Raw genomic sequence first — 15,931 nt, 5'->3', positions numbered from 1 at the left:
ACTCTGGGTTCCAGCCCAAGGTCCCTAAAATAGCACCAGTAGTCAAGGTTGTTTTTCCTTCTGATTTGGCAGCTTTTTCCCTGGGCCAAACCACTCCAAAATGTCTCCCTCTGATACTTGTTAACCAGCTGTCAGCTCACACATAGCTTTGTCTTGTTCCTCCCTTTTTTCCTTTAGGTCCATCACTCTTTGTCCTCCCCACCTCCTTACCTAGGGGAGACCTAAAGCAACTCACCTAGCTGTTATTGGATGGCAGTTTGAGTGACTTACCTGAGGGAGCAGTCTAGTTAACTAGCCCCTGGTGTTTTCCTGCTTTCATTTTATTGCAGCAGGCTCTAGTAGTTTACTCTGGAAAGAGAAAACCACTTCTCCAGTGCCCTGTATACCTGCCTTCCACCAGAGGCTTAGGTCTGTCACAATATGTAATATAAACCTGATACTAACATGAAATCAAACAACATGGAGATTTTTATTGTAGGTCTTTTATTCCTTTCTTTTAGTCCTCATAACGGTGTGGAAAAGCTTTAAAAGTGTGAATATAACCTAAAAATGCAACCCCCCCAAAAAAACACCCCCCCCAAAATGAACTCCGATTTATTATTTTTAAAAAAATCGTATATTTTTTCATCAAATTGCATGACTGTTTTGAGGCTTGCCTCAAGATTTTTTAAAAATTGAAGCTTAGCAAGTCTGTATAAGGTAGGTATTACACAAAAAAATTAGTTTCAGGATGAATTTAGATATACTTCATAGAATCATAGAATAATAGGACTGGAAGGGACCTCAAGAGGTCATCGAGTCCAGCCCCCCGCCCTCAAGGCAGGACCAAGCTCCACCTACACCATCCCTGACAGATGTCTATCTAACCTGTTCTTAAATATCTCCAGAGAGGGAGATTCCACCACCTCCCTTGGCAATTTATTCCAATATTTGACCACCCTGACAGTTAGGAATTTTTTTCTAATGTCCAATCTAAACCTCCCCTGCTGCACTTTAAGCCCATTACTCCTTGTCCTGTCCTCAGAAACCAAGAGGAACAAATTTTCTCCTTCCTCCTTGTGACACCCTTTTAGATATTTGAAAACCGCTATCATGTCCCCCCTTAATCTTCTTTTTTCCAAACTAAACAAGCCCAGTTCATGAAGCCTGGCTTCATAGGTCATGTTCTCTAGACCTTTAATCATTCTTGTCGCTCTTCTCTGTACCCTTTCCAATTTCTCCACATCTTTCTTGAAATGTGGCGCCCAGAACTGGACACAGTACTCCAGCTGAGGCCTAACTAGTGCAGAGTAGAGCGGCAGAATGACTTCACGAGTTTTGCTTACAACACACCTGTTGATACAACCTAGAATCATATTTGCTTTTTTGGCAACAGCATCACACTGTTGACTCATATTCAACTTGTGGTCCACTATGACCCCTAGATCTCTTTCTGCCATGCTCCTTCCTAGACAGTCGCTTCCCATCTTGTATGTATGGAACTGATTGTTCCTTCCTAAGTGGAGCACTTTGCATTTCTCTTTATTAAACCTCATCCTGTTTACCTCTGACCATTTCTCTAACTTGCTAAGGTCATTTTGAATTATGTCCCTATCCTCCAAAGAAGTTGCAACCCCACCCAGTTTGGTATCATCCGCAAACTTAATAAGCGTACTCTCTATCCCAATATCTACATCATTGATGAAGATATTGAACAGTACGGGTCCCAAAACAGACCCTTGAGGAACTCCACTTGTTATCCCTTTCCAGCAGGATTTAGAACCGTTAACAACAACTCTCTGACTACGGTTATCCAGCCAATTATGCACCCACCTTATCGTGGCCCTATCTAAGTTATATTTGCCTAGTTTATCAATAAGAATATCATGCGAGACCGTATCAAATGCCTTACTAAAGTCTAGGTATATGACATCCACCGCTTCTCCCTTATCCACAAGGCTCGTTATCTTATCAAAGAAAGCTATCAGATTAGTTTGGCATGACTTGTTCTTCATAAACCCATGCTGGCTATTCCCTATCACTTTATTACCTTCCAAGTGTTTGCATAGGATTTCCTTAATTACCTGCTCCATTATCTTCCCTGGGACAGACGTTAAACTGACCGGTCTATAGTTTCCTGGGTTGTTCTTATTCCCCTTTTTATAGATGGGCACAATATTTGCCCTTTTCCAGTCTTCTGGAATCTCCCCTGTCTGCCATGATTTTTCAAAGATCATAGCTAAAGGCTCAGATACCTCCTCTATCAGCTCCTTGAGTATCCTGGGATGCATTTCATCAGGAGCTGGTGACTTGCTGACATCTAACTTTCCTAAGTGACTTTTAACTTGTTCTTTGTGTATCCTATCTTCTAAACCTACCCTCTCTCTGCTTGTATTCACTACGTTAGGCACACCTCCAGACTTCTCGGTGAAGACCGAAACAAAGAAGTCATTGAGCATCTCCGCCATTTCCAAGTTTCCTGTTACTGCTTCTCCCTCCTCACTAAGCAGTGGGCCTACCCTGTCCTTGGTCTTCCTCTTGCTTTTAATGTATTTATAAAAAGTCTTCTTGTTTCCCTTTATGCCTGTAGCTAGTTTGATCTCATTTTGTGCCTTTGCCTTTCTAATCTTGCCCCTGCATTCCCGTGTTGCTTGCCTATATTCATCCTTTGTTAGTTGTCCTAGTTTCCATTTTTTATATGACTCCTTTTTTATTTTGAGATCGTGCAAGATCTCCTTGTTAAGCCAAGCTGGTCTTTTGCCATATTTTCTATCTTTCCTACACAGCGGAATTGTTTGCTTTTGGGCCCTTAACAACGTCCCTTTGAAATACTTCCAACTCTCCTCAGTTGTTTTTCCCTTCAGTCTTGCTTCCCATGGGACCTTACCTACAAGTTCTCTGAGCTTATCAAAATCTGCCTTCCTGAAATCCATTACCTCAATTGTGCTGGTCTCCCTTCTACCTTTCCTTAAGATCATGAACTCTATTATTTCGTGATCACTGTCCCCTATACTGTCTTCCACTTTCAAGTTCTCAACTAGTTCCTCCCTATTTGTTAAAACCAAATCCAGAACAGCTTCTCCTCTGGTAGCTTTTTCAACCTTCTGAAACAGAAAGTTGTCTCCAATGCAGTCCAGAAACTTATTGGATAGCCTGTGCCTCGCTGTGTTCATGTTAATCATTTTTAGTTTTAAATATATCTACCTGTATAGTGTTCCCTAAAGTAACCTACAATAAGGGTTAGCAAGATAATACTCGAGTTGATTTAAAAAATATGTATAATTCCCCATTCTGTCATTGGGAATATGTAACTAAACACAAATGACCAGTAAAGAAAAGAAACCCTGTTATAGGTTTCGGAAAACATTTTAGAATAAACCTTTATTTGCTTTCCAAAACCACAAATATTATGCTGTATTCAGCTAAAACTGAACCTCATAATCTTTAATATGCATCAAGAAGTATTTTCCCTCTCTCCTCCTGGAAACAAAAATTACAGGCAGAGAAGGACCCAGAAATACACACATTTGCTTTGATGTTAATACTACTAATTTATTTCCAGCTCTCTAATTGCTTTATTTGCTTCTTGACGGTGGCATATTGCCACTGGCCTTTATCCTAAAATAGATTATACATTCTGGGTTTTTTAAAATTTACTTGGTGCTTTCAGATGTTGGATTTTCTGTGTGCCCTCATTAAAAGTCACAAGAAATGCAGCTGCTGTCTATGCTAAAATTATATCATTTGTTAAATTACATAATTAATTTTGTTTCTTGCATACATCTCTTCCATGTGTGTTGAGAACATGCCAGTTAATTGATTTTAATGTACTGTAGTAAGAGTATGCCACACAATAGCAGGATTAGAGGACTATGCCTCTCTTGGGCTGTATGCTGTACTGGAAATATTATATGTAGTAGGGATGTTAAAAATAGGTTAATTGAAAATCGATTAACCTCATGAATTCTTATCGGTTAGTCGACTATTCTACAGTCCCTGGGAGTGGGACCGGAAGTCAGTGCGTTCCAGCCCCAATCCCGAGGAATGCCCTGCCACTCCACGCTGCTGCCTCTGTATCAGAGGCAGCAGCATGGGGAGCCAGGCAGGAGTTGGTCTGCAAGGGAAGTCAGTTTAAAAACCAGCTTCCCTCACGGACTGGTTACATGATGTTCTGCGCTGCTGCTGATACAGAGGCAGCAGCGCAGGGTGGCAGCAGCCCCTGTCCAGAGGAGGGGCTGAGCTCCCGGAGCCAGCACAAGCCGGAACTGAACCAGGCTGCCTGCCTGCCTGGCTCCTCATACACTTTTAATGCAGAGGTGCAGTTGGGATAGGTCACGGACCCAGCGCAAACCAGGACTGAGCTGGGCTGCTAAAATATTTACTGGCCCGGGAGAGGGGGGGGGGGGAATGCATGTAGTCTATAGCATTAACCTATAAGCACAGTCTGAGGGTATGTCTACACTACAAAGTTAATTCTAACTAACAGATGTTAGTTCGAATTAACTTGGATAGGCGCTACACTAGTGCTCCGCTAGTTCGAACTTAATTCGAACTAGCCAAGCGCTTAGTTCGAACTAGGTAAATCTCATTGTACGAGGACTAAGCCCCTTAATTCGAACTAGTGAGAGGCTAGCCCTCCCCAGCTTTCCCTGGTGGCCACTCTGGCCAACACCAGGGAAACTCTATTGCCCCCCTCCCGGCCCCCGGAGCCCTTAAAGACCCTGCACCTGGCATGCCATGAGCCAGCCACCCGATGCGCCCCAGCCCTCCGCCTCTTCCCGGGACCAGGCTGGCGGCTCTCGGGAGCCTGGCCAGGACCGCAAGAGGCGGGCACCCGCCTGGTCTAGTGCAGACATCATGGACGTCGTCCACGAACTCCGCACTAGGCACAGGAAAGTGGCCATCTAGGGCAGGATAGCTGCCAGCCTAGCCACCCAGGAGCAGGATTGCATGAAGATCAAGGTGGTCCACTGAGACCCCCGACCCTGAGCCCTGAGCTTACAATGGCCGTACTGGGTCAGACCAAAGGTCCATCGCTAGTCCAGTAGCCTTTCTGCCGACAGCAGCCAACTCTAGGTACCCTGGAGGGGATGGACCAAAGACAGTGACCAAGCCATTTGTCTCGTGCCATCCCTCTCCAGCCTTCCACAAACTTTGGGCAGGGACACTATTTCTACCCCCTGGCTAATACCACTCCATGGACCCAACCTCCATGACTTGATCTAACTTCTCTTTAAACTCTGTTCTAGTTGTAGCCTTCACAGCCTCCTGCAGCAAGGAGTTCCACAGGTTGACTCTTTGCTTTGTGAAGAACAACTTTCTGTTACTAGTTTGAAGCCTGCTACCCATTCCTTTCCTTTGGTGTCCTCTAGTCCTTCTATTATGGGAACTAATGGAGAACTTTTCTTGATGCACCCTCTCCACACCACTCTTGCTTTTATAGACCTCTATCATATCCCCCCTCCGTCTCCTCTTCTCTAAGCTGAAAAGTCCCAGTCTCTTTAGCCTCTTTTCATATGGGACCTGTTCCAAACCCCTGATCATTTTAGTTGCCCTCCCCTCTCCCAGACTATCTCTTCCCCTCTCCCACCTCTTTTTCCCAGTCTCCCCCAGTTTCATTCAATAAAGAAAGATTATATTTTTGTACACATGTTTTCTTTATTTTGTACATCAGGAAGGGGGGCTAGGGAAGGGTAAGTGGAAGGAGGTAAGGGAGGAATGGGGTACCCGCCCCCGATGGGGAGGACTGGGCTGGCTCTGCGGGCTTCTCGGGGTGGAAGTTCTCCTGCAGCCCCCCGATTGCTCCCTCCCCACAGATGGCAGCCTGTGGCAAATGCAGCCGGTGTGATGGCCAAGTGCTGTGATGTTCCGCGTGTGGGCACTCAGGGCACTCCAAGCCAGGACTGCTTTGCAAGTGGGGAACCCTGAGAACTGTCTGTCCGGGGTGGGGGTCTGCTCCCTTTAAGCACAGCCCTCGGCTAGCCTGAGACAGCAGCTCCACACTCTAAGTCCTTATCTGATGCCCTGCCAGCACTGCTTCCGGCCATCCTTAACCTCAGTTCAGGGTCCACTCTGTGTGGACATGCTAGTTCGAATTAGCAAAACGCTAATTCGAACTAGTTTTTAAGTCTAGCTGCGCTAATTCGAATTAGCTTAGTTCGAATTAACTAATTCGAATTAAGTTAGTTCGAATTAGCGCTGTAGTGTCGACATACCCTGAAATGCTAGGAGCTGCACAGCTTAGTATTATCCAGAGTATCCAAATAAAAGGTTATCTCCCCATTATTAAAGAAAATTCCTGGAGAAAGAAAATCTTAACATTCTTGCTTAAAATTTCAATTATGAAGAAGTCCTTTCATGAAACTCTTCTGTTGTCTATCTGAGCCCTCACTGCTATACCCATTGTTATATCAAAAGAAAAGGGGTCTGGTCGTTTAACAGTTTCTCTACAGGGAAAACATATACAGGCAGTCCCCGGGTTACATACAAGATAGGGACTGTAGGTTTGTTCTTAAGTTGAATCTGTATGTAAGTTGGAACTGGAGTCCAGATTCAGCCGCTGCTGAAACTGACCAGCGGCTGACTACAGGAAGCCCGAGGCAGAGCAACTCTGCCTCGGGCTTCCTGGAGTCAGCTCTGGTCAGTTTCAGCAGCGGCTGACTTGGGGACACCAGGGGCAGAGCAGCTGGGGTGCTGCTGGGTTGGTCCAGTAGCGCCGCTTCTCGGCGCTACTAGACCAATCCACCAGCACCCCAGCTGCTCTGCCCCAGGCGTCCCCAAGTCAGCCGCTGCTGAAACTGACCAGCAGCGGCTGAATCAGGACGCCTGGGGCAGAGCAGCTGGGGTGCTGCTGGGTTGGTCCAGTAGCACCCAGAGCGGCGCTGCGGGACCAACCGGCAGCACCCCAGCTGCTCTACCACAGGTGTCCGGAGAAAAGCCTGGACTGCTGGGGGGGGGGGCGTACTAGCTGCGTCCCCCCCCCCCCCAGCAGACCAGGGAGATGCGGACGGGGGACCGAGACGCACCGCGGTCCCGCCGCCTGGGTCCTCCGCGGCTTTGCTCTGCGTCTCCCTGGTCTGGGAGCAAAGCCGCGAAGCACGCCGGCAGCGGGACAACGGCGGCGCGTCTGGGCTGTCCGCTGGTCTGGGGAGACATGGAGCAAAGCCGCGGAGCACGCGGGCAGCGGACAGCCCAGACGCACTGCGGCTGTCCCGCTGCCGGCGTCCTCAGAGGCTTTGCTTCCCATCTCCCTGGTCTGCTGGTCTCCAGCAGACCAAGGAGATGGGCAGCAAACCCCGTTCGTAACTGCAGATCCGACATAAGTCGGATCCGCGTAACTCGGGGACTGCCTGTATGACACAACAGCACCCATGCACACAACTCTGTCTTCCTTAACGTACACTGTACGAAAAGACCACCTTCAATGAACATTGGAAAATTCAGTGACCAACTACAGTACCCATAAATTTTCAAACAAGACTGCTATTATTTCCCAGACCAACTTGTGGCTAAATGCTTCCAACACTCCATACCACAGTCTTGCTGATCTCAAGATTTTTCTAACTTGGAAGATCTGTCTGAAAAGAAAAAAAATCTACTGCAAAGTTTTAAAAATAGTTTAAAATAGTGGTTTTAAACTTGGAAAAGACTAAATCCATTTAAGATCGTACAGAGTGTGATTGTGAATACTACTTTACTTGCTTACACTGTGCTCATTTAAAACTTCACACAAAGTTTTAATTTTTCTTTCCAGTTACACATACACATTTAACAACTATGTTAATGTGGAGTTAAGGCCGACAGTACCTATTAATAATCTAGGGTAAGCAATATTTCAGGGATATTGTAGTTATCCAAAAACCCATTGTTATAAACCCAGCAAATTAAGGTTAAATTTAGCAGAAATCCAACCATATTAAGGTAAGAAATGCACAGCGAAGGCAAGCAACCTTAAATCTTCCCTTAAGTGGCACCATGAACAGAAAAAAAATGGAAAAAAATTAATGTGTCTTTAAAAATAATTTTTATCTAATTCTAAACAAACTAACCCATGTACATGACTTCAGTGCATTTTAATTATGTAGGAAATCTGAAGTCTGTTATTCTGCCTTTCACATACTTTAGGATAAAAATAAAGTTTTTGCACGGAGTACTGAATTCTGTAAAGGACCCACTTTAACTAATACTAAAGTAACAGCTTTATGTGTTAATTCTAAGAAAATTTATTCAGAGTGCAAGTGATGTAAACTTGGAGAGGGTACACTGAATTTTTCATAGATTTTAAAACCAGAAGGGAAACACAGAGCTTTCAGCTATGCCAGTGTTTAGCCCAATTACTTATAGTTGACTAAACTACCTTCCAGAATGGATACTAGTCTAGACTTAGAAATACGGAGATGGATTGTTAGTTGTTCCAATGGTGAATTACCCTCGCTGTTTAACAGTTGTGCCTAATTTCTAATTTGAATTTGGTCTCAATTTTCAGCTACTGGTTTTTGCTTTGCCTTTTTTTCTGCTAAAGAGCCCTTAGTAGTAATTTCTCTCTGGGAAGATATTTATACATAACAATCAAATCATCTCTCAATCTCCTTTCTGATAAATTAGACAGATTGAGATTTTTCAGTGTCTTCTCACAAGACATTTTCTCTCTCAATATTTATTGCTCTTTCCTGCACTCTCTCCAATAGTTCAACAACTTTCCTAAACTGTGGCCTTTTAACATTACTTGACACCCCACACTTGACAGCAGATCACACTCATGTGATACAAAGACAATCAGAAATATTTATTGAACACTTCTGCCTTTTTTGTAATGTTATTAAAACTCTGCAAACTCCATCAAGTAATGAGCCCATACCATTGTTCGGATTTCTTCTATTCCCAATATACTAAATCCCTGCTTTAAATGCATAACTGAACATTAATTAAAGCTTCCATAATGAGACAGAAAGTGGTAGCACATACATATAATCTGAATACCTGTTGAGTGGCCTATGTAAAATGAGTTTGCTTCCAGTTGCTACCCTGGTTAGAATTTCTCAGATTAGACACCAAGGACTGAATTGAGACGTAGAAGAAATGTTACCTTTACAACTAAACATAACTCCTAGAAGTCACATGTGGCATGTTAGCAGATGAGAAGTATGTGAAGAGATGTGCTGCTACCTGCATGGTACTCCTTTTGTCCTTGTTCTTCAGTCTAGTACCAATACTATATTCACTAAAGAACAAATCATTATTGATTGTCAAATGTAGCATCAGGCCAAGTCCTGGGAAATAACATGGGGTCAGCAGACAAAAGTACTAAGAATTGAATATGCAGCAAGAATGGTAATCAAGGTTAGGTCTTTACTTCAATTGCAAACCTCTTTGTTAAGAAACAAAATACAGGACTATGTAGCACTTTAAAGACTAACAAGATGGTTTATTAGATGATGAGCTTTCGTGGGCCAGACCCACTTCCTCAGATCAATAATATCTCTATCACTCTTTGTTAAGGTACTTCTAATTTTGCTGTGAGAATTTATACACTATAGCCTGGAGCAAACAAACGTATTCCATAGGCAGAGGTACTTTGTCAGTGAGAGACTGAGATTGTGTGAATATACATACATATTTTACAGGGTTTTTTTATTCTATTTGTTTTAAACCTCCACGAGTGTTTTATGGCTTTCAAAATCTGCAAGTTATAGTGATATATTTGTTAGTTTTACTTTCAAATAAATATTTTTAAGGGCCATTGATCTAGAATAGGAGTTTCCAAACTCTAGGTTGTTACTTGTAAGTAAGGATGTAAAATCCTAGTTAATCAATTAACTGGTTAAATGTTAGGTTGACATAACGTTTAACTGGTTAACTGACCTACTTGGGATCCGGGGTCCCACCACCAGCCCTGCTCTGGGAATGGCTGCCAGCTCCCAGCCCTGCGCTACGGCTGAGGCTGCTGCTGGTTCCTGGTTCCCAACCCCGGTTGAAGCAACTTCTGCCTGCTTCAGGGGGCCCAGGCTCCCTGCAGACAGAGATTGCTCCAGATGCTAGAGCAGCCTCTAGGCCCACCGCAGATTGGGACTGCTCTCGATGAGAGAAGACCCTGTCTGCAGTGGGCCCCTTGCTGGTCTGGAACAGAACCCTTGGACCTGTTATTGGTTAATTGCTTACTTGTTCAATCCCTACCTGTGAGGGCAAGCCACTAGTCAGCCGCAAGACACTTTGTTTACCTGTGCCTCCAGAGATATGGGCCATCGCTTCCCACAGCTCCCACGGGCTGAGAACGGCGATCGGCGGCCCAAGGGAGCTCCCATCACCCATACCCGAGGCAGCACAGGTAAACAAAGCATCTCATGGCTGTTTAGAGGCTTGCCATTACAAACCTCAACCCAGAGTTTAAAAACCCAATCTAGAAAGCACCATAGATCTCTGGGGTTAAGGTTGTTTTTATCCTCCTATATCTAGAGAGAACAATGAAGATATAAAGGACTATGGGAAAACTGGCAGGAGACATGAGATTAATGTATTAGAGAAACACATTCCTACAAATTTCCTCATATACCAATTATGTAAACTTTGTTCTTAAGATAAAAACTTCCAGTGAAACATTCCCACTGACAACTGGCCATGTCTTCACACACCTAACTTAAGTCTCACCTAGAATAATAATGTGTTACATCCCGACATTTCTGTGGTTAGAAGGCCAAAAAGCACTACTCTGAAGTTCAGTAATTGGAACTGAAATTATGTCAAAGTACAATAGATAAAGGACAGGGAAGTGGCTAAAGAACAAGACTGGGCATCAGAGTATCTGTGTTCTACTTTTAATTCTGCCACTAGTTTGTCTATCTTTAGTAAATAACTTAAAATTTCTGTGCCTCAGTTTCTTTATCATAAAATGAGGCAATTCCCTTTACCTTATAGGGCATTATGAGGCTAATTTCATTAAGGTATGCCATTTAATTAGAGTTCTTTGGATGGAAGATACTATAGGAACACAAAGTCTTCTTATAGTAAGTGAAGCTAATAATGATATATGCTGTTCAGTGTCACTGTATTATTTTATAAATAGTAATAGAGATGTAGCCGTGTTAGTCTGGTCTAGCTGAAACAAAAGGCAGGACTATGCAGCACTTTAAAGACTAACAAGATGGTTTATTAGGTGATGAGCTTTTGAGGGCCAGACCCACTTCCTCAGATCAAATAGTGGAAGAAAATTGGCTTGACCATATATACCAAAGGGATACAAAAAAAAAAGTGAACACATAAAATAGACAAATCAGATTTTAGAACAGAGGGGGATTGAGGGGGGGAGGTTAATGTCTACGAGGTAATGACATTAGAGGTGATAATTGGGGAAGCTATCTTTGTAATGGGTGAGATAATTAGCATCTTTGTTAAGCCCCATTTGTAAAGTGTCAAATTTAAGCATGAATGACAGTTCAGAGGCTTCTCTTTGAAGTCTCTTGTGTTAAAGCCTCTTTGAAGCAGGATGCAGGTAGTAAGGTCATTGAGACAATGCCAAGGCTGGTTGAAATGGCAAGAAACTGTTTTTTCTTTATGAGACTCTGGGAGACAGACCCATAGTCTCCTATAGACAACCACCTAACCTCAGGATGATTCTTACCAACAACCACAGGACATACCACACTATTACCAACCACATATTCACTCTGCTGATACCATTATTGGACCATGTTACAAGATCAAGAACACATATTCCTGCTCATCCAGAAATATAATTTATGCCATCATGTGCCAACAGTGTCCGTCTGCTATATATATTGGACAAACTTCCTAGACACTTCGCCAAAGAATCAATGCACACAAAACAGACATCAGAAAGTCTCACAAAAAAAAACAGTTTCTTGCCATTTCAACCAGCCTGGGCAGTCTCAATGACCTTACTACCTGCATCCTGCTTCAAAGAGGCTTTAACAAAAGACTTCAAAGAGAAACCTTTGAACTGTCATTCATGCTTAAATTTGACACTTTACAAATGGGGCTTAACAAAGATGCTAATTATCTCACCCATTACAAAGATAGCTACCCCAATTATCACCTCTAATATCATTACCTCATAGACATTAACCTCGCCCCCTCATCCCTCCTCTGTTCTAAAATCTGATTTGTCTATTTTATGTGTGTTCACTTTTTCTTTGTATCCCTTTGGTATATATGGTCATGCCAATTTTCTTCCACAATTTGATCTGAGGAAGTGGGTCTGGCCCATGAAAGCTCATCACCTAATAAACCATCTTGTTAGTCTTTAAAGAGCTGCATAGTCCTGCCTTTGTTTTATAAAGGCACTGTTTTTAGCAGCTTACAACTTGGCCAAACTTTAATTTCCATGCTGCAGTTCCATTAATATTAATTACTCTGTAATAGCATCTTGATGTTCCTCTCTCAATGGGGACAGAAACTGCACACTCAGGAAGCCTTCCTGCCTCTTGTCCCAAGGTCAATGAACTTTGGGCAAGGTGTGGGATGTCTACTCCCCACGGGAGAGAGAAACTTGGACTAGGATTACTTTTCAAAGAATATATTTCAAAGGTTTACTGGGCTATAAAGATGGGTTCTGATTTTCTGATAAGCAAATGAATCAACTGATAATATAGTAAAATTGTATAAATCAAAGAGTATCAAGCTTTTCTGAAAGCCCATGACATTCATATTCATATGACTGTGAAATATCTGCATTAACACTTTGAGAGGAATTATGGATATTCAGTGATCATGCTTTAACCTCTTTTCTCTCAGTCAGGGAGGAAGACATCTGCCTATCTGTAATATAAATTAGGCATTACTGAATCAAAACAATAGAAGCCCATTTACATACAAAGCTGTAGGGGGATGGAAACTCAACAGGAATAAACAACAGCAGGAAGCCTGTCTGTTCTTATTACAGGGTCAACAAAATTTGAAAAATATGAGAACAAACAGAAAGCTATTTTAGGACCTATAATATAGGGGATCAAATGACCAGAGATCTCTTGATATCAAAGAATGTTGATTTCAAGGGAGTTGAAATCTCTAGAAACTGAATACAGGTGAGAAATCTGTTTTAACAGATTACAGTCTTTGTTTATTTTTAGTTTTGGAAGTACATTTTTACTTTTGTTTATAACCATTTTGGTCCTTATTCTTTATACTTGGTTTCACTTAATCCCATGTCCAATAATATTTTTACTTTTATGATAAATCAAAATTAGCGGTATAATTGAAATATGAGTGTTTGTCAAAATAGCAAGGCAGACGGTATCAGGCAGTTTCTCTCACAGTTCAGCAGTAGCAAAACTCTTAGTGAGAAATAAGAGGGTTAACACAGTAATTCACAATTCTGGGAACCTCAGCAAATTGTCACACTGGCAGACATGCTGGAGGAAATTCAGGCCTGGGTGAGAGGTGCCAAGGTCACTCTACAAAAAATAACTGAGGTTTTCACTGCCTAGTGACTTGCATATTTATAAGTTGACTGTTGGTGCCAGGACTGAGTGCCACAACTGCATAACTCTGAAGGCACCCAGAGTAATGGGGCAGGTGGTGATAACCCTTACTGGTCTGAGTGGATCCCCAAAGTCTCTTACTTGGGGGGGAAGCTTTAGCAAAACTTGTTTAGCTTCATCCATGAACTAGGAGACAACCCACTGTGTTACCAGTATTAAAATATCTTACAACTATTTTATGGAGAAGCTCTAGTACTTCCATGTTAGAAACTTGCTGTGCAGATTGCTCTGAGCACTGAGGATGTGTTTGCCGTCTTGGTGAAAATCTATTCAATTTTGATCAAATTAAAAGCCTCTGAAAACTGTTCTTTGTACGTACTTAGTAGAGGCTTGTTAGAAGCTGGCAGCAAAATTGTGTAAAGATTTGGTCTGTACTGAGCGTGAAAGCTCCAACTCATGGCTCCAGGGGTGGAGAAAGCTTTTACTTATATTTTTCTCCTGGCTGCTGTAGCTGCTGTGCACTGAGCAATGGAACTGACAGGAGGGAAACCACCTCTTTTGTGTCCTCAATACTCTTGTATGCTGGCATACAGACACCAGGGAGAAGTGCCCATTCAATCGTCTGAACCATTGTGCATATATACTATGATACAGTCTTTCATCACATGACTACAACATCACGGAAAATCCACAGGGTCCCTGGCTCATTTAGTGTATAGGATGGATTATGCTCAAGGAATGAATCAGAGTTGTGTCGTGAAAGAGGTTGTTGTCAAAGGATTCAACTCTCAAATGTTATAGAAGTTGGAAGATGTGTAGTGAATGAAGCAGGGGACTGCAGGAAGAGAAAGAATGCTCTTGTAGCTGAATGCTACTCTGACCAACTGGATTCTATTCTAGCTCTAAAGTTCTTATAAGATTCTGCCTGCTTAAGTTAAACCAAAGTATAATAGGTGACCAGCAACTTTGCTCCTCAAATTTTAGACACTGTACCTGAGATAGCTGGGAACAGATTTGCAAAAGGGCTGAGCACTCCTAACTGCAGATAATGTTAATTGGAGCTATGCTTTGAATGCATAAAATTATAACAAATACTAAATGATCTGAAAAAATCATGTTCTACATGTATTAAGATAGATGCCAAAAATTTGTAAACAGCTCATGATTTTGGACTTAACCTCACTATTCCTCAGTTCTTCATCTGTAAAACAGAGATAGTACCAACACTTTTCCTTAGGGACCTACTGTGAAGATAAATTCATTAATGTTTGTGAAGCATTTACATGAGGTAAGAAAGAGTTATACAGAAAATTAGAAAATTTTGTATTCAGCATAAGATTTGGATCGTTTGCAATAATCACCACCACATGGGACCTCAGATCCTTTTCACTTAATGAAAAGAAGTGGCGAACAGACCATTCTATACTATGGTGGACCATCATTTTCGTTTATTTTTACCCTTCTATAAGACAATTTTTTATTCCCACTTAACACTGAATTCTTTGAAATCATCTAATTTATAATGAGCACTGATAAATCAGGTGAAATTATGACCTCATTTAAGTCAATGGCAAAACCCCCACTGAGTATTGCAGGGGTGTTAACAGGCCATTTTACCTTGAATTGTCCCTTAAGCTATCTGTTAACTACTTATGCTAAAAGATCTGTCCCATCTTATGTTTAGTTGCAACACTAAGCATCAGCAGAGGGATAGCCATGTTAATCTGTTTCAGCATAAACGATGAGGAGTCCTGTGGCATTTTAAAGACTAACACATTTATTTGTGCATAAGCTTTCATGGGCTGGAGCTCATGAATGCTTATGCTCTGAGTATCTTTTTCAGACCTGAAAAAAGAGCTCTGACTGACTTGAAAGCTTCTCTTTTTCACTAACAAAAGTTGGTCCAGTAAAGTATATTACCTCATCATCTTGTCTCGCTAATAAAAACTTCAATTTAAGACATTTCTGAAATCCAATTGTCTTTTACATTAAAAAGAGCCATAATCCACATTAAACATTGGTTTAATTCTATTTCAGATTTAACATGAAGATACAAGCTCTCCAAGTTCACAATGACATTATAACACCTTAAAATCCTTCACTATATTTAATTTTCCTGAACAACAAACTAAGTGAACCACATATTCAGTATATGGTTAGCTTCAAGTACACCGGTGCAGTTGGCAATTTGTCAGTCAGAAACAGCAAAGACTTCTTATTCAAAACTGAACAGATTTCCTCAGATACCACAAGCCTGTTTTCACACCTACCTAAATAGGGAATAGTAGGAACCATCTTTAAGCTTCTAATATACTCCCGGGTCCTCTTATAATTATCTTCCTTAGACATTAAGTAGTCTAACTTCTCAAAGGTGATCTTGTCTTTGCGATTCAGAAGCTGAAGAGAAGAGAAAGATAAACAGTAAATACAAATTCAAGAGAGAGTGTCACCTAAAAGTCAGAAAAGCATACTACAAGGAGATTTGGTTAGATTTAAAACAAACAAATAAACCAAATCTA

At 41.9% G+C, this 15,931-nt stretch overlaps 1 protein-coding gene across 9 annotated transcripts in view; it reads right to left on the bottom strand.

Annotated features, from left to right (window-relative positions):
* The window catches only part of RALGPS1 (Ral GEF with PH domain and SH3 binding motif 1), a 412,834-nt gene that overhangs the window by 232,685 nt on the left and 164,218 nt on the right, over window positions 1–15,931 (bottom strand). For all 9 annotated transcript variants that reach the window (XM_075905764.2, XM_075905763.2, XM_075905761.2 and 6 more), the window contains one exon: window positions 15,683–15,809. In XM_075905764.2, coding sequence (XP_075761879.1) covers window positions 15,683–15,809 — 127 coding nt within the window. The remainder of the gene's footprint in view (window positions 1–15,682; window positions 15,810–15,931) is intronic.

Source organism: Pelodiscus sinensis, chromosome 23 (genome assembly GCF_052426305.1).
Source record: "Pelodiscus sinensis isolate ZL-2025 chromosome 23, ASM5242630v1, whole genome shotgun sequence".
Taxonomy (NCBI): Eukaryota; Metazoa; Chordata; order Testudines; family Trionychidae; genus Pelodiscus; species Pelodiscus sinensis.
This window is presented reverse-complemented; position numbering and strand designations above follow the sequence as displayed.